The sequence below is a fragment of the Plecotus auritus genome (genome assembly GCF_963455305.1).
Source record: "Plecotus auritus genome assembly, chromosome: 8".
Taxonomy (NCBI): Eukaryota; Metazoa; Chordata; class Mammalia; order Chiroptera; family Vespertilionidae; genus Plecotus; species Plecotus auritus.
The window spans coordinates 25,268,694-25,294,666 of record NC_137782.1 but is presented as its reverse complement, the minus strand read 5'-3'; the positions used below and the strand labels follow the sequence as shown (position 1 = coordinate 25,294,666).

Genomic DNA, 25,973 nt, shown 5'->3' with positions numbered 1-25,973 from the left:
ATCCAAAACATTCCTTGGTGCGTGTTACCTATTGTTACATAACAAATCACTCCAAATTAATAGCTTAAAACTGCCATTTTATGTCTATGGATTCTGTGGGTCAGAAATTCACAAAGGTCAGAGCAAAGACAGTTTGTCTCCACTCCATGATGTCTGGGGCTTCGGGACAACTCAAAGACTACAGGAGACGATGCTGGGGGCAGAAATCATTTGGAGGCCCATCTAGGTAGTCTATCCTAAGTGGCCTCCTATTTCTGGCATGGAAGCCTGTGGCTCTAAAGAATCAGGCAGAAGCTGTACAGCCTTCGAAGACCTAGTGTCAGAAGTCGATGTGTATCGCTTCCACCAGAGTACCAGATTAAGAAGGAGGAAACAAGACCGCACCTCTTGATGGCAAAAGCATCAAACCCACAGTATAAGAGAAGAGCATATGGGTTGGGAGATTATTGTACCTTTTTTTTTACTGAGTTGTAAATACTACCTTTCCACAACACTCCCCTGTTGTTCTATAGCGGCTTGTCTCAGCTGGCTCCTAGATTGTGGCGAGTAAAGGGGCCTCCCCCTTCCCCAGCACTCTGCTCCTACTTGGCTACACTGAAAGACCTGCACTAGGGCTGGAGGGTGAGAATGGAAGTCTATGAAGAGGTCTTGAACGTGACTGAATTACTTGAAATTCTGGATGTGACTTGAACCTTTCTTCCCAAGGTTTTTAGATTTCAAAAAATGTTAATTCCTCGACAGACTATTCTCATAGCTTCAATTATCAACTCCATGTGAACTCAGATCTTGAGACTATATCTTTTCTAAGCCCCAGTCAGGGATTTCCAGCTATTTACTGGTTATATTGATTAATATTATCATCTCAATTGGAATCTTATGTTCAAAACAGTTCACTCTTCAGAACCGCCATCTTCCAATACTTCCACCAAGCTGTAAGGATCAAAATCTCACCAATCTGGCCCAGCCAGTATGTTTCAGTGATTGAGTATCAACCCATGCTGGTTCAATTCTCGGTCAGGGTACATGCCCACGTTGCTGACTCAATCCTAAGTGCATACAGGAGGCAGCCGATCAATGTTTCTCCCTCTCCCTTTCTCTCTTTCTCTAAAAAAAAGAAAGAAAATCAATAAAAACATTTTTTAAAAAAACAAGAGCCAGCCAGCATGGCTCAGTGGTTGAGTGTCGACCTATGAATCAGGAGGTCACGGTTTGATTGCCACTCAGGGCACATGCCCAGGGTTGCAGGCTCTATCTCCAGTAGAGGGTGTGCAGGAGGCAGCCAATCAATGCTTCTCTCATCATTGATGTTTCTCTCCCTCTCTGAAATCAATAAAAATATTTTTTAAATAAATAAAATAAAGACAAATCCAGGACTGGAGTTGAAAGAAAAGACTTCAGTGCAAGACTTTCATAAATTATAAAAGTACAGATTTAATCATATTTAATTTAAAAAATGGAACATATCTTACATAAGGGTTTTCTAAGAAATGTTATACCTATCTGGCACTACAGAAGATACACAACCCTTCCATAATTCATAGAAGAGTAGATGGACAATTTTGATAAAGGATTGAGGAACAATTGAAAAACAATTTACAAAGGAGGAGGCAGAAAATGCTTTCAAGAGGCACGGTCCTCAGAAATTGTCCTGGAATGCAGTTCCATTGGTATCAATGTCATGTTCCTGGATGAGGGAATAAGACATGTATTTTAGTATTTCAGGGCAAAGTCTGAAATGTGATCTTTAGTGTTTTGGACTTTGATTAAAGATTCTGAAACATCATTGATTGGGACACATACCAGTAGGTTAACTCTGGCTTTAAACCCAAGAGTCAAGTTTTCACTACCGGGACAGAGCTTGAGACCACTGCCCATCACCCACCATGGTAAGTAGGGAGCAAATACCATTGAAGTTGCTGATGCAAAGACCCATCAGATTTGGCCTTGGGGCCTGTCCCTGCCTTGCCACCAGGGTAAGTCCTGTTGGGAATCTACCTGAGCCCCCATCCCACATTTCAGTGCTGAGCAGCTATCTCAACAACTCACCTCTGGATGCCATTTATCTCAGAGCATTGTAAATGCCCACATATTCCCATCTGCCCCACTACAGATAGATCAGAGAAAGCAAGGAGTGCATTCATCCTGCTCTCTGACAGCCCCAACATCCAGCTCTATGCCTGGTACATATGCGGCGTACAGTATGAGTACCCAGCAGTGCCAGCCACTGCCACCAAAGGCTCAGACCCGGACTAGTCTTTCCACTCAGCATCTAAATTCCTAACTATATACACTGAGTGGCCAGGTTATGATGATCTCTGAACGCATAATAATCTGGCCACTCAGTGTATATATAAATATATATATATTAGAGGCCCAGTGCCTGAATTCGTGTATAGGTGGGGTCCGGCCAGCCTGGCCAGGGGGAGGGGACATGAGCGGTTGGCCGGCCTGCCTGCTGGTTGAACTCCTGGTCGAGGGAACAATTTGTATATTAGCCTTTTATTATATAGGATATACACTGAGTGGCCAGATTATTATGCGTTCAGAGATCATAATAATCTGGCCACTCGGTGTATATGGAGAAAAACCGACTCCTTCTTTATACTGCTTTATAGCCCTCCTCCCACCCCATTTACTGGATCATGAATGTCTCCCTAAGTCCTAAAACACTCTTCAAACATTTTATATTTATGGATCACCCTAGGTACAACCTACTAATAATGTGTTTTCTTCTTCCCTACTGATTATATTATTCTATTAAAACAGTGCTGTGCCCTGGCCAGTGTGGTTGAGCATTGTTCCGTGCACCGAGAGGTTGCTGGTTCAATTCTAGTCAAAGCATATGTCTGGGTTTCTGGCTCCATTCCTGGCAGGGGGTGTGCAGGAGGCAGCCAATTAATGTTCTGTTCTCACATCGATGTTTCTTTCTCCCTTTCCCTTCCTCTCTCTCAAAATCAATAAAAATATATATTTTTAAATTAAGTGCTGCTGTGCTGAGAATCCAAGTGGGTAAATATATATATATTCAAGATTATATTAAGACAAATTCTGAGGATCAGAACTGCTGGGTCAAAAGTATAGTAGTATACATTTTTAGGGCTTTTGAATGATATTATAAAAAATACCTCAAGAAAAGTGGGACCAGTTTATTCTTCCAGCAATAGTGTATGAATGCCCACTTAACAACAGTGGTTGGCATTTAATGTTAGAAATCCTGTCAAGGTATAAAAATGCAGGCCAGGAATAATTTCAAAGTTCTTGGTCCTTAGTCCGAGACAGATGGTTTCTAACATAAAGTGCTGACCTCACGTCCTGCTGCTCTATCCTTTCCTCAGTTCTCTCTAGCCACACTGGCACCACTGTTGTTCCTCACACCTGCCAAGCCAAGCCCAGACATAGGGAGTTTGCACAGGTCTTCCCTCTGCCTGGGACTCTCATCCCCCGCTATCTGCATGGCTAAATCCTTCAACACTTTCACGTCTTTGCTCCAGTACCAGTGTTGTGGTAAGACCTACCCCAGCCGCCCTATTTAATACTGCCACGTTCAGCCCACTTATCCCCTTACGCTGCTCTGCTTTTTTAATAGCATAGCACTTATCTAGCATAATATGTGATGTACTGGGGTTATTATGTTCATTTAGTAGTTATTTAATAAATACTTGCAGAATGAATGAATGGCATAAAACTCAGTTTATGGATGATACGGACACTCGAAGGGCTCCCACATTAGTGGGCCTTCTAGACTCTGTACCTGGTTCAATTTCTTGAACTCTACCACTTGGAAGAAGATGTGCTCAAGGATATGTTTGGCATCTTGTTGGTCCTTTGGTAGTTTATTGGTTACTCCAAGAATGTCACCACATTTCCTGACATAGAATTCCAGGTCTTCTTCAGTACCTAAGCACAGTTGGGGCAGTTAGATTAATTAACCCTTCTTTACCTTCTGCCACTCCCCAAGTACAAACTTATTGTGATTTCGATACCCCTGTCAGGTTCCTGTATCTCTCAAGATCACTCACCTCTTCCTTGGGTAATGTGACCACAGGATACACTGTAAAGGTCTCTGATGTGCTGCTTTTACAAATTAGGACAAAAGTATGACACTTCTAATTAGAATAAAGCTAGACTGGCTCTGGCTCTCCTTTTCCCAGATCTAGCATTCCTGTATTACAAAGAACAGCATCCAGTAGGAAATAAAATTACTATTCTCTGAATGAGCAAGGACCATTATGAGAAGGGCACATAGGTATTTTAAAAAGCATTTATTATAGCAACATTACTGAAAAGGAATTAAGTGGAAATTAAAGTGGAAAAAAATCACCCAATATTCCATCATCAGCATATCTGTGAAGTCATCCCAGCAGCCTCATAATCAAGATGGAAAGCCATTACTGCCCTCCTTACACTGTAATTTCTTTTTTTCCCATGTGACTTCCCTTTTTAAATGTTATGACTGAAATCTAATTTTTTAAATTAAAGTATTCAAACCATACAGCTCTTATACTACCTCTATCCCCACCAATACTACCTAGGGTAATTACTGCCCCATTATGCCTATATATTTACATATGTGTAAAAAAGGGGATCAAACTAGAATAGTCCTATAAGTTGCCTTCATCATTTAACCATGTAACATGGAATTCCATGTCGAAGCTTATATCTTTCTTTTAACAGATGTGTAATATTCTACTTTTTTCATATTTTTTAACCAATCCCCCTACTGATGGACCAGTAGACTGTTGCCAATTTTCTGAATGCTACAATTAGTATCTTTATAGCTATATCTTTTTTGTTTTGCATTTCTCCAAGGGTTTCTGTAGGATAAATTGGTAGAATTGGAAATGCTGGGTCACATCATTATTACTGGTCTATTATTGCTACTGGACTATGTCTTGCTAATTTTTGATTGCCCAGCACCTACCACAGTGCCTGGTGCAAAACAGAGATGCAGAACAATTTTCATTTTTGCATACTCCTTTCTAGTCTCTGGGGACACACAGTTGTTGTTCACATAGTTGGGATTCTACTGGACATGTGGTTTTCTATCTTGCTTTCTTAATTTAGGATTCTCACTTAAATTCTATCAGTGTCACGCCCTGGCCTTTATAAACTTCTTTTATAATGATTGCATATTGTCCCATCGATTGAATGTGGCGCAATTTACTACCATTCCCCTGCTAGTGAACACTAAAATCATTCCCAACTGTATTTTATTTTTTAAGTAAATAATGTAGTAGTCATCTGTTTACCTTCATTTATCTCCTGAGATTCCCAGGAGTGGGGTCTCTGCCTCCAAATGGTTAAGTTGATACCTCTCAGCACATGTGTGCAGGCCCATTTTCTGTGCTGGAGGCCGTGCATGTCAGGGGGAGCACTGGACCAAAAGTCAGGAGTACCACTCTCCATGCAGCTGTGTGGACTGGGATCTCATTTCCTCATACACACGTAAGGTGGCATGCTTGATTCTCTAGGATCCCTTTGAAGGATCCAATTTGAAGTCTCTATAATTCTTCTGGCCCTGACTGCATTTTCCTACTTACCTGCTCCTATGACTAGTGTCCTAGATTTGCTATGTGGCAGCCAGGCTCAGAATTCACTCTATGGTCACTGGATAGGTCAAAACTAAGTTCCTACAGGGATTACAGCTGAGAATTGGCTTCTGCTCAGCACCATGTTCTAATTCACTGAGCTAACTGGCCTGGAAAGAAATTTACATGAAATAAAAACTGTAACTTTACACTCCTGTTCATAGTTTGTTCTCCCTAAATAAATGCTAAGCTTTCTCTCACAACATCTCTCAGAAGTTCACAATGAAATAAAACTCACAAAAGAAGACAAAAATTTGGCTAAACTTACACTTATTGGTAATCTGAGCAAGTCGTGCCTTCTCAGAGGAGAAGGTCTCATCCAGGTCAAATAGCTCCAGTGGAGGAGGTGGCAGTTCCCTGAAACTGGGAGGGAAAACCTAGAAGAAATAAAGTCTGTCATGAAAGAGCGTATCCAAAGCCAACCTGGCAGTGATGAGGCGTAAGGGAAACGAGAGGCCAACTCATGGACCACCCATCACCTCTTCCTGCCCTCCCCGATCAGACCATATTATGCAAGACTACCCATTGTAAACTGCCAAGCAGAGCCAGCTCTAACTACACCACTAAACTGACCAAGCTGACGTACCAGCACCCACTGATTCCTGTAAGGACACAAAGCTTAAGGCTTATTAGGCTTATGTGTGGTGAACATTTGTACAACTTTTTTCTCATTTAATCATGAACTCTTTAGGGACAGAAACTGGGGAAGCAGATGTAAATTAGTGTAGGAAGTGCTGAACTTGGAGCCAAATTATGTAGGTATGAACCAGTGGTGTGCTGATAAATGTTTATCAGCTCTCAAAACAAAAGGCCTGATCTATATAGCATTTGTGATTTTCTGTGATGTAAATACTTCCACATGCCCATTTCAAGCTACCAAGATGAAGCCAAATGGCTCAGAATATTCTGAATATGGTGGGGCAAATCAATTTTTGAAAACAAGCTGAGTAAATGCTGGACTGGAATGTTGGAAAATCACCTTTATGCAATGACTATGCCCTGGGCTGTCAGAACTGTGCTATGAATCTGAGTGCCTGTTGCCTAGAAAGCTGCAGCACAACACTTTTCCTCCTTTTTACCTCAAAATCCTCACATATGCCCTCCAACCCCACAAGATGGAAAATGTTTAACAGCAAAAAACGTCTATGCCCTTGATTTCTCAGTTGGGAACTATACCAAATAAAAGTCTCTGTAGAATGCTAGTAGGTTTGGTGACTGTGCATGGTTAGAGCCAGAGAAATGATCCTCCATGAGGAGTGGCACAAATAGCATATGGAGGATCCACAGGAGGGCCCCAGCTGTCAAGGGAAGGGCCAACAGTGGGTTTCTGTAGTGGGATCCCCCGAGCACAACTACGTACCGCTGGCTGAAGGGCAGGCAGCGGTGTCTCAAACTGAGGTTGGATGAGCTGGAGAGGTTCATGTTTCACGTTGAGTTGTTCATAAGCCCTGTGTTAATAAGAAGAAAAGCAGGATCAAGATGAGAGACACTGTGTGAAGAACATCTAACTGATCATACTGTGCTCTTCTCCATCAAATTGGCGGTTCAGCACTTCTGTAGAAAAAACATAATGTGTTCTTATATGTAATAATCCTTTTGTGAATCTTCTCTACAGCATCATAGAGTACGACTTCATTGAGAAGTGAAAGGGAAAAGTTTTATATCAGGCTTCTCCTAAGTAGGCTTTTTATTGTTACCCAATGAACACTGATTCTTTTAACTCACTGTTTCCTTATTTGTTTTTTGTTTGTATTTTTAATAAGGCACCTGCTTTTTTTTCTTTTAATTGATTTCACAGAGGAAGGAAGAGGGAGAGAGAGATAGAAACATCAATGATGAGAAAGTCATTGATCGGCTGCCTCCTGCACACCTCACACTGGGCATCGAGCCCACAACCCGGACATGTGCCCTGACTGGGGATCAAATCATGACCTCCTGGTTCACAGGTCAACACTCAACCACTGAGCCATGCTGGCTGGGCTTTATTTGTTTTTACCATCAGCAAACAGTACTCAAATCTGAAGTCTGCATCTAGTAACTGAACGGATCTGTATGACATCCATATCTGTGTGTTCATTCACTCAACAAATATTTACTGAATATGCAGGCAGTTTTAGTCACCAGGAGTATAGTAACAATGAAAATAGGTATTAAGGGCCCTGGCCAGATCACTTGGTTGAGTGTCGTCCCATGCACTAAGAAGTTGCCAGTTCAATTCCAGTTGGTTTGGTCTCCGGGAGGCAACTGATCGATGCTCTCTCACATCCATGTTTCTCTCTCTCTCTCTCTCTCCCCCCCCACCCTCCCTCCCTCCCTCCCTCCTTTCCTCCTTCCCTCCCTCTCTCTTCCTTCCCCTCTTTCTCAAATCAATAAATAAAAGCTAAAAATAAATAAATAAAACCAGGGAAGTCCGAGGCAAACCAGAACAAGTTGATCACCCTAAAAGGCTGATACAGCACCTGAAACACAGTAAGGGCTAACAACGGCTAGCCGTTCCCTCTGCATCAGCACCCCTACCCCAATATCCCAGCCCTCTCTGTTGACCTCATCATAGACCTGAGAATGTTTTTTGCATACACATTTGTTGTGACCCTAACCCCCATCCCCAGGCTCATGTTTTAAACCAAACTCTCAGAATTAAGTGCAGTGCAGCCCAGAGAGCCACAGGTACTGACTTGATGACCTTGGAGAGGGAGGTGACATCCAGCTGGTAAATGGACAGGTCAAAGAGGGTGGTGAAGTCCCGTGGGTTCTCATCACCCTCTTGGAGACACACTCGAAGCATCTCTGACAGGGTGGCTGTGTCGGGCAGCATCATGTAGTCGGAAATCTGAAAGCCATAAGAGGGTTCCTTTCAGCAGGGTAGAAAGACTTTAATCTGTCAAATCTCCAATGTCTCAGGTCTAAATCTGCAATATTTATAATCTCTTGCCAAGAGATTTCACCATTCCTGATCACTGACAACACCCTTAAATAAGCCACTCTGAGTCACTTCGCTCAACCCCAATGCTGGCTAAATCCACCTCTCCAATTACTCATGCTGGTATTCACGTCACTGGACACAGCTGGAGAAACCCACACCATGCTGACTGGTCTGCTTTTAATTTCATGATCACTGATCTTGAGTGCTCAGCAATCAATATTCACCTACTCCAGGGGTGGGGAACGTCCAGCCCGCAGGCCGTGTAAGACCCACAAAATCAGGCATTGGGAGTGAGTTCATGAAATGTTTGACCAAATATAGCAGGCTAATTTTTAAGTTGATAATTTTGTATGGCCCGTCAATGATGTTACAAATATCCAAATGGCCCTTGGCAGAAAAAAGTTTCCCCACCCCTGCCCTAGTCCATTCACTCCCCATATTCCCACAGTTTCCTTTTGTCACTTCAACCATCTAAAGTGATTTTCCCTTTCTTATTTAAGCCAATGACTTTATTTTCTTTTTTAAAAAATATATTTTTATTGATTTCAAAGAGGAAGGGAGAGAGAGATAGAAACATCAATGATAAGAATCATTGACTGGCTGCCTCCTGCACGTCCCCTACTGGGGAATGAGCCCACAACCCCAGGCATGCGCCCTTGACCAGAATCAAACCTGGGACCCGCAAGCCAACACTCTATCCACTGAGCCAAACCAGCCAGGGCATTATATTCTATTCAGTGAGAAAACGGGCAATCACAAAAGAAAGTCCACAAGCTTCCACTACATCTACCCACAGCATCTGGGCCATACACTCTGCTTTTCTCCTGTTACATGTGGGAACCCCCATGACCTGAGATCAGACAAACCCACCCCCCAATCCCACCCCCGCCGCATGGACACTAGAACCCAGCCCTTCTCACAACTAACCAAGGACATGCCTAACGATGACACATGCTGTGTGTTGGAAACAGTAAAAGACCAAGAAAACTTAAATGCCCATCAATGGGAGATTGGCAAAATATACTACATACAAACAATGGGAAACACAGTCTTAAAAAGCAGGACAAAACTAACAAATAAAAGCTCTTTATGTATAAACTAGGGGCTCGATGCACGAAATTCGTGCACTGGAGGGGGGTGTCCCTCAGTCTGGCCTGCGCCCTCTCACAGTCTGGGAGCCCTCAGGGGATGTCTGACTGCCAGTTTAGACCTGCTCCCCACATCCTTACCACCGCAGAGGCAGGAAAGGCTCCTGCCACCACCACTGTGCTTGCCAGCTGTGAGCCCAGCTTCTGGCTGAGTGGCACTCCCCCCTATGGGAGCGCACTGACCATCCGGGGGAAGCTCCTGTGTTGGGCATCTGCCCCCTGGTGGTCAGTGTGTGTCATATCAATTGGTTGTTCCGCTGGTCAGTTGATTTGCATATTAGCCTTTTATTATATAGGAGGATATGGGAGCATCTCCAAGACATATTGGTAATTACGAAAAGTAATGTGCTGATAGTGTATATACACACTCGAGAAACTGCTAAGATTGCCATCACTGCGGATGGCAAAGAAGACTGTTTAAAGCAAAGAAGACTGTTTATTGCATATGCTTTTGAATTCCAAACTATGTGACTGTATTATCTATTCAAAAATTAATTTAAATTTAAATAATGCATGCTGGCAACAAGAACTATTCCTTCCTTATTGCCCTTTGAGCTGCATTTAGCCTTGATTCTAACAAGGCCAACTTGGTAACAGTTTGAAAATCCATCTTTTGAAAGTCACACAACATACTGTCCCACCTTCTCTAGCACCAGCACTTGAGACACCTGAGCATTACAGAAATAAGTCAAGACAAACAGGTTCACTTTTTCCCTATATTCCAAAGGTCCAAGTCTCCCCCAATCCTCAAACTTTTTTGTAGACAAGAAACAAGGAAGGAGCATACAAATAACTGCTCTTCTCCATAACACAGGTCTATTTTAGAAGCTTTAACCCTCTAATGTGACAGTGGTTGAAGGTGGGAGGAGTAACAAGAGCTCAGCAATGGGCCCGGGAATCCCAAAGGTCCAAAGGCTGATTCTTGTCTCTGCACAGAGACCTGCTACAAACTCCTACTTCAGAAAAGCATCAAGGCCTTAAGTGTCCATACAGAAACTTAAGAGTGCTCCTCAAACCACTGGTTTTCATGACTTCCTAGCAGCTTTTGAGGTTAAAAGTTGTTATGTAAATTTCTTCAACTATTTATCGAGGCACCATTTTATTTGATTAAATATCATTTGTAATTGAGCTATATTATCTGGGGCTGAAACCCATTTGGCTATAACAAGATTTGACTGAAAACCACAGGAAGTTCAGGTTCTCAGGATGTCTTACTTAACAATGCTACTGGATCCAGCCTTTTACTTTCTGAAGCTTTCAAACTCGAAGGACAGTTTTCACCAGGCCTCACACCTGGAAGACACATTAACCTGCATGGTTTTAGAGGAAGGCTTCACGACACTGTATTCCTCTGGCTTTCTGTCAACGTGTCCCCTCAGAACCAGTCCAGTGTCAAATGTGAACAAGAGAGAAGAGACACAGGCTCCACAATCAAGCTGATGTGGGCATTAATAATGGCCTGGTCAGGTACTAATCTCAGTGGGGAGCTTCAAGAATTTAGTTACTTCTGTTTCCTCAGCTAGAAAACAGGAGTGACAAAAACTGAGCAGGAGCAAGGTGGCCACCCAGAACGGGAGCCGATGCAGCATCTCGGTGCTGCATCCCTTGACCCATGACACTCTAACTAGGGTTGGCAGCTGCCAACGATCCATCCACTCTGAGTTGGGTCCTGTGAGATCTGAAAAGCGAATTCCTGGGTGTACCCCAATTCTTTTATCTTGGGGACTTACATACTTTTCAGGAGGAATTTAATCTCAATAGCCATGTACTTCATGTTTCCATGTAAGGGAATATATTAGACATGGGGCTCTCCTGTTTCCTAACCTGAGTCAGCTCCTGGGAGGCCATGTCCTCAGCTGAGGGAGGAGGCAATCAGGGGACGCATTGCTGACTGCCTTCTGCCCACCTCCTCTCCACACGCAGGAAATCATTCTCCTGACATTTTGAGATTAAGGAACAGAGAAGCAACTGTAGAATGAGTGGACTGAATCAGGAGACCTGGGCTTGGATCCTGGCTCCACACGTGCTTGAAATCAGAGCATACTGCAACCTCACAGAATTTTCCTTTCCTCATCTATAAAATGAGTTTAACACCATCTACCTCCCAGGACTATTTTGAGGCTTAGATCAGATGGTTTATGTGGAAGTATATGATATACAGTAATTACAAAAGTTAAAAAAAATGTCTTACAGAGAATCTATAGCACCTTTTACACCTTCTAGTTTAACAAGTCTATTTACATCTATGAACTTGGGCCTCACAATCACACTGTAAGGCAGACATCACAGGTATTAGTGTCCCCTAAAAACTAGAATGAAAAAAAGGACAAAATAACCTGCTGAAGGTCCAAGGACTGGTGGTGAAGGCTACTAGTGCCCAGTCCAGTGCTGGTTTTACCACTGCTCCTAAGACTGGTATTATTATAATACCTTTAGGATTGTTATTGCCAAAGGCAACAAAATTATAATTTAAAACTTCAGATAATTTTTGTTTCTTTCATGAAAAAACTATTTTTATAGCCTTCATATTTCTGAAGAAGTGTTTCTCTACAGAAACTGATTTTGAAAATTTGGACCAGGCACCATATTTTAAAATTCCAATTATTATATACATATAGAGGCTCCCATGACAATAAATTCTATAATTAATTATGTAATTTGATTTACTATTTTCTTACAACACAGCCTTCATCTCCCCAACAAGCATCACTTCTTGCCATCTGTCTTTCAGAAAAGATAAGAGATCTATTCCCTTCATACTGTTAGAAGTGGTGCTGAGAAGGTGGACTCAATTTTCATTTAAGTCTTTTTAATGATTCACAACCTCCTACCTCTGGATCCTCAGCATCAATCTGGTTTAGATGAATGTCCTCTGTTGTAAGCCACTGGAAAACAACATCCTGAATTAAAAAAAAATAAGCCGGAATTAAACACTTGGTTATTTGAGAAAGCCAAAGGCAGTAATAGAGAATTCAATCAATAAAGAAAAATTGATAACAGGAAAAAGACTGAACCAGTGATTCAAATGAGAGTACCACTTTCCTCTTTGTGAAATCATATAAAAACTTAAGTTTTCCTCACTGTAATGTCACTTTTATTATCGGAAATTTATTGTTCATCTTAGGGCATTCTATCCTCTAACCACAAGCCAGATTTGATTAAAACATGTTCCCAGTCCCAAAGCAATCCCTGTTTAATGTGCTGAAAGTCTGAGAATATACTTAGATCTTCCTAGACTGTGTCTAGTGACAATGTAACTTCATGAGGATTCCACAGAATCAAACACTTAATTCATCTCCCAACACCTAGAGTCCTGAAGGCCTCAAGTCTCCAAGGCTGAAGGACTGCATTTCATTAATGAAAAATGAGTTTCTTCCTCTGGGAAGTGAGTCACTGGAATCACATCAATGGACAGCTGGGCACGCACAGTCTGTCACCCTTCACAGGTCTCCTTCACACTATTCTAAAGCAGCTGCCATACTTTTACCTCATTCCCCACATCAATCAGTGACCCCTCCTAGCCCTGTGCTCAGTGGTTACAGTGTTGGCCGTGCACTGAAGGGTCACAGGTTGGGTTCCGGGTCAAGGGCACGTTACCTGGGTTGCAGGTTCAATCCCTGGCTGCAGTCAGGGTGTGTGCTGAAGGCAACCAATCAATGTGTCTCTCTCACATCAATATTTTTCTCTCTCCCCTTCTCCCTCCCTCCCTTCCACTCTCTCTAAACATCATAGGAGAAATATCTTCACATGAGGATGAACAAAATAAATAAATAAATACCCCCTCCTAAATACTGCTCGTGCCTGCTAGCCCCCTCTCCTCATTCAGGACCTCCCTTCAGGTCCTCTCTCCTCTTACCTGGCTGACTCCACCAGCCTCAGAACTGGCCCCAGGCTGCCTCCTCCTTTCCACTTTCCATACACCTTACCGAGGGGTCTTTCTAAAACTCAGATCTGACTATGCCCAAGGCTACTCAACACCTTGCAAGAGCGCCTGAGGCTTTCTGCAAAGTTCAAGCTCCTGAACTTTGTACATGAGACCCTGACTGGGCCTGTTCCCAACACACTTCCCCAGGTTGGCTCCCCCTCTAAGTTGGCATGCTTAGAAACACTCGCTGCATCCTTCTGGATTTCCTTCTTGGTCTCTCACGCTCTCTCTCTCACTGCATTATACAGTCTCAAAGTAGATACTACGCATGACTCAACCTCGTATTCTTAGTGCATGGCACATAATGGACTCTGAACAGCTGGTTTTAAATGAAAAAATGAATTGGGCAGTATTTTTTTAAATGACATGAAAATCACACTTATACATTAATGAGGTGAAAGGGAAAAGCTTACCATGATTTTGCTATTTTCTTCTTTATCCAAATATTGGTCACTAAACATGTGACATGAGCCAAGCACTGCCAGCTTCCCACCTTGGTTCTGCAAATGACAAAGCAGCATCAGATATTAGGATCCCAAAATGCACTGCATGCACCCTAGTTTCCAAACACCTATCATCAGAATTACATAAGCAACTGTCTTGTATACAAATAAATGCCAATTCTCATCAGGATTTCAACAGTCTAGAAATATCAACTATGATAATAACCACATTCCAATCTGCTTCTCATTTTAGACGCTTCTATTGGACTTTAACAAAAAACACTGTGAATTGGTTCTATAGCATTTCCCACTGTCATCTTATAAATGAAGATCATAATCTCAAAGGAAAAAGATAAATCCAAAGAGTGTTCAAGACGTTTTCATGTACCAAAAATAGTATTAGTTAACTAAGATCCAAACAGAAAACTAAGCCATGAGCATGAAAAATTCACAACAGCAATGAAAAAATTTCAATATTAATAATTTTAAACAAATAAAAATAAAGTATTTTTTACTATTAGATTAATAAATATGTCAAAATGATTAAAAACAGTGTTGATCAGGTTTCAGTTCTTTCACATAATGTTGCTAAAATTGTCAACGTATGTAACAAAGCAGTCTGAAATACATAAAAACGTATGCACTATTTTACAGTTATAATCACAAAAAAATTAGAAATAAATCCATTTGCCCTGGCTGGGTAGCTCAGTTGGTTAGAGTGTTGTACTATCTCAGTGGCTCTCAACCTTTCTAATGCCACGACCCTTAAATACAGTTCCTCATGTTGTGGTGACCCCCAACCATAAAATTATCTTCGTTGCTACTTCATAACTGTAATTTCGCTACTGTTAATGAATCGTAATGTAAATATCTGTGTTTTCCGATGGTCTTATGCTCTACCGCTAGCAGGGTCGCCTAAGACCATCGGAAACACAGATATTTACATTACGATTCATTAACAGTAGCGAAATTACAGTTATGAAGTAGCAACGAAGATAATTTTATGGTTGGGGGTCACCACAACATGAGGAACTGTATTAAAGGGTCGCGGCATTAGAAAGGTTGAAAACCACTGCAATACATCAAGGTTGCGGGTTTATAATCCCTGGTTGGGACACATACAGGAGGCAACCGATCAATGTTTCTCTCTCACATCAATGTTTCTCTCTTTCAAAAAAATCAATAAGCATATCCTCAGGTGAGGCTAAAAAAATGTTTTTTAATTTAAAAAAAAAAAGTTATAACAGAGATAGCCTCGTGCTATAGTGGAAAGCTTTGGATTTAGAATGATAAAAGCTTACTCCATCAATTATCCCCCCATAAGTAAAATGTAGATCACTGAAATGCCACTTTGCAGGAATGTTGAGCAGACCAATGAGAAAATACTATATATGAAACCCCTCTAGAAACAGCAGCTTTTACTACTTCAATAATAAAAGAACATATCCACTCATGTCTAAGAAAGGCTGTACCTTGGAGTGATAGAAAGCCAAAATGGGTCTGTTCAGTGGAAAACAGACAGAACCCGTGGATAGAACAGCAACTGCTGGTTTCATGACACTCAATGTGGCACCAAAAGGATATACAAAGGTGAGAGCCCTGTAAACATTAAAGAAACATTCCAATTTTTAAAAATAATGAATAAAAACGTTGTGAAGATAATTTCAGCCTGGCCGGCGTGGCTCAGTGGTTGATCATTGACCTATGAAGTAGGGGGTGGTCACGGTTCAATTCCCGGTCAGGGCACATGCATGGGTTGCAGATTCAGTCCCCAGTAGAAGCCATGAAGAAGGTAGCCAATCAATGATTCTCTCTCATCATTGATGTTTCTATCTCTCTCCCTCTCCCTTCCTCTGAAATTAATAAAAATATATTTTTAAAAAAAGATAATTTCAGTGTTTCTTCAGTAATTCATCATCCAACACAAAATATCCTCTAAGCTTTGATTAGTTAATACAAAAATTAATACTATAATTTTAGCTACCAGGTTAATAAAGCTTTTTTTTTAATATATTTTATTGATATTTTACAGAGAGGAAGGGAGAGGGATAGAGAGCTAGAAACATCGATGAGAGAGAAACATCGATCAGCTGCCTCCTGCACACCTCCTACTGGGGATGTGCCCGCAACCAAGGTACATGCCCTTGACCGGAATCGAACCCGGGACCCCTCAGTCCGCAGGCCGACGCTCTATCCACTGAGCCAAACCGGTTTCGGCGGTTAATAAAGCATTTTAAGAAATATGAATGTAAATTAACAATTTACAATCATATGTGCAAATGACTAATTAGAAGAACTAAAGTAGTCCCTCTGGAGGGGAAGAAGAGGGAGCCTCATCTAAGAACTGAACTAGAACTCAACAGGAGCCTGCTCTGTATAACAACATCACAGACGTAAACATTTTCCTCTCCCTGATACATCTGACTGGTGCTATCTCTAAGAATGAATGTCCAGCAATAGAAGAGTGTGTTACCAACTGAGTGCTTACGTGAATAGAGGCATTCATCTACCCGCCACTGAACACTTCTACACAGACCTGTCCTAACAAAGACTTAGAGTATCTCACGTGAATCAGTCTGACTTGGGCAACGTCCTGATGGAAAGGAAGTGGGGTGGAGGGTGGGAAAAGCAGGATGCGGATCCTGGGGTAAAGCCAACCGATACAGAAAGGGCAGGGTTTTACTGAAAGAAAGCTGGAGCTCTGCAAAGGTAGTTGTTTGAAGGAAGTGCTCTCAGAACGAAGAAACACAGCAATGTTAAAACCAAAGCATAAAGTTAGAAACTCAGGAGCTTGGGGGGGTAGGGGGGGCGCATGAGGAGTCTCCTATTAAGAGTTTAATTTATTCCCTGTTATTTGGAGTGTCGTCCCATACACCAAAAGGTTACAGGTTTGATTCTGGGTCAGGGTACATATCTAGTTTGTTGTGAGGATTAAATGAGATAATATATCCCAGTCCCATAGCAAGTGCTTCATAAATTAGATGATATTATTAAAGCAAAATATTATAAATTACCTATATGTTCTATAATAAGAGATTAGACAAGTTCAGATAAATCCAATTTTATATAGTCATTAAAAATTTTTATATATGAAAAAATATCTAGAAATCTAAATACCATACTATTAAGACACATTATCTTTGGCATAGATTTACAGTGAAGGACTTCTATTTTGTTTCAGAAGAATTCTTTTTTTCTTTTTTACAAATTCCTTTAGTATTATACCTGCTTCTGCTTTCTTTTTTTATATATATTCAATATTATCTTGTATTAGTTTCAGGTGAACAGCATAGTGTTTGGACAATCATATAATTTGAACCATTCAAAAAGCTCTTCATTTTCAAAGAAAACTCTTTAGAATGACAAAGGCATCATCTTCAGGTGCCTCAAAAACACACTCACTGGGCATTGTTTCCACTGCTCTCCTCATCAATGATTCCAGGCACAGCCTTCCCTGCAGCTCGGCTAATCTCCCTTGAAGAAAAATAGTAAAATCAAGTAAACCAAAACAATTTAGGAATTTCACCCTCCATTAATAGCATAAACTAGATGTGAGGACTTTGCAGACTTGTTCAAGACACAATTCTTAATAACTAAAGTTATACACCCACTACACACCTATACCTCTTTTGGGAAACTTGCAAAAGTTAACATTAAAGTATAAGGATCGGTTCCTGTTTCTTGAGACCCAAGGGAGGGGTCCATACACTAACTAAACCAACATTCTAGACTAGTATTCTAGACTCTGTATCATCAGAGCCAGCAGAGTATCTGCCATGTAGCAAGTTCAAGTGTGGAATCATTTTGCATATAGGGAAAAGCTCACAGAGGACACCTGCTGTTGTTCCCCTTAGGCACTCATTTCCCACTTCCCTAAAGCCCATAATTTATGTTTTCAGATACAATGGATCAGAAAAAACTGACTATCCCAGGCTCCAGGGCTGGAGAACATGACTTAGCTATGCCATCAGAACATTCTATGCCCTCTGCCACAGTGATCAGCCTGGATGTGCATGTAGCCTAGGCCAGCTCAAACAGGGCAAATGTCAGGACTATTCCTGATGGGAATGCTGGGACCCAGGCACACTCTCTTTCCCTAGGTGGTGTGGCAAGTGGGGCTGAATCTGAGAACTGTTAAAACTATTGAGCCCACACACTCAGGAGAGCAGATCCAAGAGACTTGTAGAGAAATGGTATTGGAATCCTGAAGACATCATGTATTTTCCATTAATCCACATCCAAAATCTGCCTATTTCTGAGCTTTTCAATTACATGAATCAATAAAGTCTCTTTAGTGTTTAATCCCATTTGAATAGGGTTTTCTGTTGCTTGCAACTGAATATATTCTACTGACAAAAAGGGTGCTCTAGCTGATGTTTCTCAGTGGTTAGGTGTGTCACCCCTCTCACTGAAGGGTTGGGGATTCGATTCCAGGTCAAGGGTTTGCTCCCCACCACTGGTTGGGGTGAGTGCTGTAGGCAACCAGTCAATGTGTCTCTCTCACATCTATGTTTCTCTCTCTCTCCCTCCCTTTCTTTTTCCCTTCCACTCTCTCTGAAAAGCAATGGAAAAAATATCCTCAGGTGAGGATTAATAAAAAAAAAAATGAATAAATAAATAAAATAAAAACTGGCAAAGGGTGAATGTTTAGTAAGGTTTCAACAGATGGGAGGAATATAAATTGATGGATGAGAAGTAATACAGTAAATAAATTATGATACAATAAAATGAAATAAAACAAAAGGGAAAGAGAAAAAAGGGCCCATGAAATGAATGTGGGAGAAGAGATGAGAGAAGATTCATATAGGAAAGATGAGAGTCATTTACAAAGACATTTCTGCTTTCAACATGCTTACCTATTCAAGACTCCATTGGAAACTAGAGCTTCTTTAGGATGAAAATATTTATAATATACATTTCTAACCACAGCATCTTTAAGGGGAAAAGAGAGGAAGGCACATTTCAGATTAGAAATAAGTTTGATATTAAAGACGCTTAAAACTTTGACCTGAAAGGAACCCTCAAACTCTGTTCCACTCTCTCTCACTTTATAAACGGAGGAAGCTCAGGCCAAGAAGGTTCAGACTGCCAGTGAGGCCAGAATGCTGGACCATGTACCCACACAGCCCAGGGATTTTTCCATTGTACTATTAGGCGCAGAGGGCTACAATATGAATAATAAATAATAAATTACTGCCTCTATTAAATTAATAATAATAATTACCATTATTAACCATGATTCCATATTCTTCCAGGAGAAAGTTAATATTGGTGTCAAATCTGGATTCCCCACCCTCTCCTAGCATCACAAGGATATCTCCACCGCCGTCAAGGTATTTCTTCAGGACCTCAAACTACACAAAGGTAAAAAACCATCTATGAATATACCTAAAAAAACTTTGGTCCACAATTCTATGAATAAGATCTTAACTACCTGAAAAGTAAACACTTTAAATATATAAGGCACCTAAATATAAATGTATATAATATAAAACTTACTTTCCTCGAAGGATTTCCAAGCTTGTCTTTAAACATAAAGCTCCAAAATACTCAAACTAAAGTGACATTTTCCAAGTTGACAAGTAAACTAAAAGTGGGAAACTATTAGCTAAAGGAAGCTCACCTGTCTTCTTCACTCAGCAACATCCCTGGTTTCTACTTATTAGATGCCAATTGCACCTGCCCGCTCCTGACAACCCAAAATGTCTCCAGATATTGCCAAATGTCCCCAGGCAATGGTCGCCGACCCTCTCTCTGGATACTCTCACTTTCCTGAGGCTGCTTGCTCCTTGGCAAGGACCTGGTCACTTCTCTGTCTTCCCTAGGTGAAGGGAGGTGGTGAGGGGGAAACTATATTGGAGTTAGGTCAAAGCCCAACAAATAAAGTTACTCTTGTGCAGGCCATTACCAGCTGCATAAACATCTCCCACAGGGTCTCACTGGGAAGGGTAGCTGGTCACCTCCATATTGCCAATGGTAATTCCTACTCCTTCTCTCAATTCACCTGATGAAGCAGTTACCTCTTCATGCCCTTCCTGAATGAGGTGGCCTTGCAATTAGGTTGAGAAAAAAGGACAACAGAAATGCTCCCCTGTGGACCTCCTCTCTGGCCCCACCCAATATAAGAACAGGAGACTGGGGTCTGCCTCAGACTAAGGACCACACTGGCCCCACCCTAGCTTCACCTCCCTGCTCCCACAGCCCTCCCTGGGCACCAAGGCACTTTTCCAAGTCTCTGTGGAAAAGGCTCTTGCTGTGTTGTGGGTTTTTTGTTTTGTTAATTGTGGTAAAATACATATAAGATTTACCATCTTAACCATTTTAAATGTACAGTTCAATAGCATTAAATATATTCACATTGCTGTGCATCCAATCTATAGAACTCTTCATCTCACAAAATTAAAACTCTATATCCATTACACAGCAACTCCATACTTCCCTCCCCCACACCCTCACCCCTGACAACTAGCATTCTAATTTTCTCTCTATGAATTTGACTACTCTAGATACATCACATAAATTGAATCATACAGTATTTGTCTTTTTGTGTCTGGCTTATTTCACTTAGCATAACATTCTCAATATTCATTCATGTTGTAGCATGTATCAGAATTTCCTTTTTTTTATTGTTTAAATTATTACAAATAGTAGTACATATGTCTCCTTTTTTTTCCCCCAATTGACCTTCCTCCAGCCTCCCCTACCCCTTGGCACATGCCCTCACCCACCTCCCAGTGTCTTGTGTCCATTGGTTATGCTTATATGCATGCATAATAAATCATTGTATGTATAGCCCACATTTTGTTTATTCATTCATCTGTTGATAGACACTTGGGTTGCTTCCACCTTTTGGCTAGTGTGCCTTATATAAACACTAGTAGCCCTGCGCACAAATCTGTGCACCAGTAGCTCTCTGTGGGGCCTGGCCATTCCGCACCTGCTGCCCAAAGGCTCTCCGCGGCCCAGAGGCCCATGTGCTCCAGGTCGACGACGCAAGCATTCTGCCAGGCTTCTCACACTGCCAGCTCTCAGCAGCCGCCCACCCCCACCCCCCGGGGACTGGGGGACTCCAGCGGGGCTGAGAGGACTGGGCACTGCCATCTTGTGGCTATGGGCGCCTCCATCTTTGTGACGGAGTGATGGTTAATTTGCATATTACCCTTTTATTATATAGGATGGGTGTGTGAGTAACTAGCTCTTTGAGATCCTGCTTTCAATTCTTTTGGATATAGGTATATCCAGAAGTACGACTGCTGGATCATAGGATAATTCTATTTTTAATTTTGAGGAACCACCATACTTTTCCATACTGTTTGAGGCTGCACCATTTTACATTTTCACCAACAGTGAACAAGGGTTCCAATTTATCTACATCTTTGCCAACACTTGTTATTTGTGTTCCGGGTTTTACATTTATCATTCTTTGTCTATTCCATGAAATAAAATAAAAACCAGTTTAGTTTAAAATAGAATTTTCCTATTTTCAAAGCAAAAATATGGCAAAGAAGTGTGACTAATACTTAATGAGCATACAGTACACGTCTGCCACTTTTCGTGCATTATCTCATTTAACCATCACAACTCCATCAAAAAAGAGATGAAGTCAGTACCTAAAGGCAACACAGTAAGTGGTAAATAAGAGGTTAAATCCAGGATTTCAGAGCCCAGGCTCCTAACTATTTCATTATATTTCTTATTTATAAATAATTATTTAATTTTTATTTTATTATTTTTTTAAAGGGTATTTCTTACCTCAGCTGCAGTAAATTTTTCCCTTGGCCCAGCTGTAATCCACAGTTTCACACCAATTAACTTCTCAGATGTGATTTCATCTTTTAAGCTACAAATATGATTTTAAAAGCCAGTGTTAGATCTATAATTAAACCAATTTATGTCACTTTAGCCTCTAGACTTTATGGAACCAGAGGCTACCGAAGGCCTGGGAATAAAGGGATTTAGAGGTGCCCACTCCAGCCTCTCCCACAGTGAGAATCTCCTCTACGAGCTTGCACCAGAGCCACCCGCCTCTGCTCAAATGCTTCCTATAAGACACATTCAACTATGCCAGAACAGAAAGAATCCTCCAACTGCTAACGCAATAACATCTACCATTAGCTTGTATGATTACATATCCTTACCCTTTAAAAAAAACAACACACCCACAAAAAGAAATATTCTCATTTTTCCTTTCTCTAAATTGAAGTATAACCTAAGTTAAAATATGGATAACACCTCTAGCCTCTTAAAAAGTTGTATATGAATAGCCTTAACCGGTTTGGTTCAGTGGATGGAGCGTCGGCCTGCAGACTGAAGGGTCCCAGGTTCGATTCCGGTCAAGGGCATGTACCTTGGTTGCGGGCACATCCCCAGTAGGGAGTGTGCAGGAGGCAGCTGAATCGATGTTTCTCTCTCATTGATGTTACTCTCTATCCCTCTCCATTCCTCTCTGTAAAAAATCAATAAAATATATATATTTTTTTAATTAAAAAAAAAAGTTGTATACGTATGAGAATAATTTTTGTGTGATTTGGGGGACAACTTAATAATATGCTAACTGCCAATTTTCAAGAGATGCTTTAATAATTTATTTACTTCTGAATGATCCTTAAATTGAACTCTTCCCACCTAAACAATCTGGCCTACATAAGAAAATAAAAAATTTCAGTTTTAGCAGCAGGCTATTATTATCTGGAAGGAAAACAATCCACAAGATCACCTCTGAATCTTCCAATTGCTCCGAAGTCTCTTCTGCATGGATTTATAGCCATTGTTGGTGGTAAATATTTCCTTTTTGTATGCATTGAAAAGAATGGTGCTCCGAAGCTCTTTCTCCATGGTTACCTATGGAAAAAAGAAGGGATCAGAAAAAGAAAAACAATAACCAACAGTCCAAAAGAAAGACCCCAAAAGAAACAAGAGTCTACTTCTAATTTAATGCAACCTACCTATGAAATCTCTGCAATTCTTCAAGGTTGAGAGTGAAATGCATAGCTGCAGAAACCTAAGGCCAACCCTGGTGACCTCGTGTCTCTTGCCTTGGCCTTCCCAACAGCCTATTCCCATGGCCCTGTCCTGCCCTCACCCTATCCCTGTGGGAGACCATGATTCCTTACTGCTCACTACTGTTAACTACAAGGTATAGTCTCATGTTTCCTTTCCTTTTTTTTTTTTTTTTTACATTAAGTTTATTGGGCTGACATTGGTCAACATGGAGGTATAGTCATCTACATTCTTTTTATACATTCTTTAACTTCTGGTTTTATTTATAAAATAGGATTTTATCATATGCACTATTTTACAACACTTTTTTCACTTAACTCTGTATTTTTTCACATCTTTCCATGTTGGTAGTTAGGGATCTTTAAAAAAAACCAACTGCTGCACAGTATTCCATTTTATAGATATACCATAATTACACTAGTTATATACAAATTGACATATTTCCCCAAAAAATTTTGCTAGTAAAACAATATTACCAATATCAATCAGGAGGCAGCCCTCTCTCTAAAATCAATAAAAACATAATAAAATATCAATCATCTTTGAACATGATGCTTTTGTGCACTCCTACCTGTTGAATGGTTAAGTGCCCTACAAAAAATTGTAACTTTTACTTCCACTAATACTAATACTATTTCTAATCCTTTTTATCTCTTCTAATAAGATAGGCATCCCCATTTAGTTTTAATTAGCACTTTAAAATTAGTGAGATGGCCATCTTTTACTGTTTATACTGGCCACTTGTACTTCTTCTGATTTTCTTGTTCATGTACTCGCCTTATTTTTCTGTTGAGTTTATTACTTTTCTAACTGATCATTAAACAAATACTTTCACAAATTTGTCTTTAGACGTAGCTTATAGGAAGGAGCTTTTTTTATTTGATTTGGTGAAATTTTGCAGGCCATACAGAAGGTTTTAAATTTTAGAGTCAAAAGTATTAATCTTTTCCTTTTTCTGAATTGCATGACCTAATTAGAAGAATTTTTGCCATGCTAAGATTATGAATACACCCAACAATGCTTTCTTCCCATACTTGCATGGCATGTTAAAAAATGTAAATGTTGAGACCCTGGCTGGGTAGCTCAATCGGTTAGCACATCCTCCCAATATGCCAAGATTGTGGTTAGATCTCCAGTCAGGGCACATACAAGCAACCAATGAATGCATAAATAAGTGGAAGAACAAATCAATCTCTCTCCCTTCCTGTCTCTCTAAAAATTAATCAATAAAAATGGTCCATTTGGAATTTATTTCTGTGAAAATAAATTTTGTTACTTTTTACTAGAAAGCTGCCCAACACCTATCAAACTTCTCAATGCTGATTTTTAAAAAATATATTTTTTTATTGATTTCAGAGAGGAAGGGAGGAGGAGAAAAAGAAACATCCATCATGAGAATCATTGATCGCTGCCTCCCGCACGCCCCCTACTGGGGATCGAGCCTGCAACCCCGGCATGTGCCCTTGACCGGAATCGAACCTGGGATTTTCAGTCCGCAGGCTGATGCTCCATCCACTGAGCCAAACCGGCTAAGGCTCAATGCTGATTTAAAACATCACCTTGACTATATAATAAATCACTATAAATATCTGGATCTTATTTTGAATTCTATACATTCTACCTGCCTGTAGTTTCTGCTCGGTTCCATACTATTTTAATTTCTATAGCTTTATAATATAATTTCTGGTGATACTGGAGAGCTTATCCCCCTTATTACTTTTTTTTTAATTTTTGGTTTTTACACACACACACACCTTATTACTCTTAATGTTTAGATTTTCCTGGCTAGTCTCACATATTTACTTTCGCAGTTTAACTTTAAAATCATTTTGTCAGATTTTTTTAAATGCCCCCATGAACCCACCACAGCTACTTTTCATGTTTCATTCCAGCCCTGTGTATGCTTGTTTTCTGTGTGTATATACAACATCATGATCTGCTTTCTCCAGTTTCCCACAGCAAAAGTCTCCATGATTAGGTTAATGGTTGCATGGCTATGTCATAATAAACTGAACCACTGCCCTCATGGGCATCTTTTCAGTTCCGTGCCATCATATATACTACTGGAATTTACATATTTCGACTTCTGCCATTATTTTTGCTGTAGGGCAGATTCCTAAGAGCGGGATTCCTAGGAAAGAGGATGGGACCAATATTTAAGGACGAATGCTCTTTCATACTCTGCAGGACCACTGAAAATCCGCGTAGCAGGAGGCGATGGAGACTCGCCCAGTCCAGGCCTACATCCATGCCCAGTTTACTTTACCGCAGGGGACCTCTATTTTCCATCCGTAGCCCCGAGGACAGTCTGGGGAAGCCCTCTCCAGCGCCAGGCCGCCCCAACGCCCCGGCTGGCCCATCACAGTAGGAGCTCTTCTTACCTGAGGCCCGGTGACCACCATCTTCACCTGACGCCGCCCAGCATCCCACCGCCAGGTATCCAAGGCCTCTTAGCAACGACGGAGGCCAAGCTTCGCGCTGGGAAGGCGTGGACCGGGCGTGGGCGTACCTCGGGAGCCACGTGATGACGACAGAACGGAAGACGCCGGTGGTGGTAGGGGGCGGAACTTATGTGGGACTGTACCATTATTTTGGATGGGGTTAAATCCAAACAGAACGTGGATTGATTTTAGGCCAAAGATAAACCGATTTAATTGTGTCTTTAGCATCAAGTATTATTAAATACTGGTAAAAATGGTAGGTCCCAAGGGCCTGAACTTCGCTCGACCCCCGAGAATGAAGAATAGTGAAGACTTCCGGTCCGGGGTGCGGATGAGCAACGCCCCAGACTTGATCCCCAGAGCGCAGGCGCCAAGGGGTAGGGGGTGGGGCTTAGTAGCTGAGACCTGGGGATGGCGCCGCGTCGCCGGGAGCTGCGTGCGTGGGACTTGCAGCGTGATGCGCTTGGGGTTTGGCTCCTAGGGAGGTCAGGGACGACTTCCCCAA

General features: G+C 41.2%; 1 protein-coding gene across 2 annotated transcripts; it reads right to left on the bottom strand.

Annotated features, from left to right (window-relative positions):
* Nucleotides 1-1,409: 1,409 nt before the first annotated feature.
* On the bottom strand, nt 1,410-25,550 carry IFT52 (intraflagellar transport 52). Of its 2 annotated transcripts, XM_080683146.1 has the most exons (14): nt 25,409-25,550; nt 22,744-22,868; nt 21,780-21,867; nt 19,252-19,381; nt 18,884-18,959; nt 17,430-17,501; nt 15,500-15,626; nt 13,998-14,084; nt 12,491-12,559; nt 8,264-8,418; nt 6,949-7,036; nt 5,857-5,965; nt 3,752-3,897; nt 1,410-1,684 (listed from the first exon to the last, which is right to left on the bottom strand). In XM_080683146.1, exons 1-14 carry the CDS (start codon nt 25,427-25,429, stop codon nt 1,637-1,639), a joined length of 1,341 nt encoding a protein of 446 aa, XP_080539272.1. In that variant the 5' UTR covers nt 25,430-25,550; the 3' UTR covers nt 1,410-1,636. The 2 variants fall into 2 exon arrangements, with proteins under 2 accessions (XP_080539272.1, XP_080539273.1); XM_080683147.1 differs by lacking the exon at nt 19,252-19,381 and having other exon boundaries at nt 25,409-25,526.
* Between the last annotated feature and the right edge of the window lie 423 nt (nt 25,551-25,973).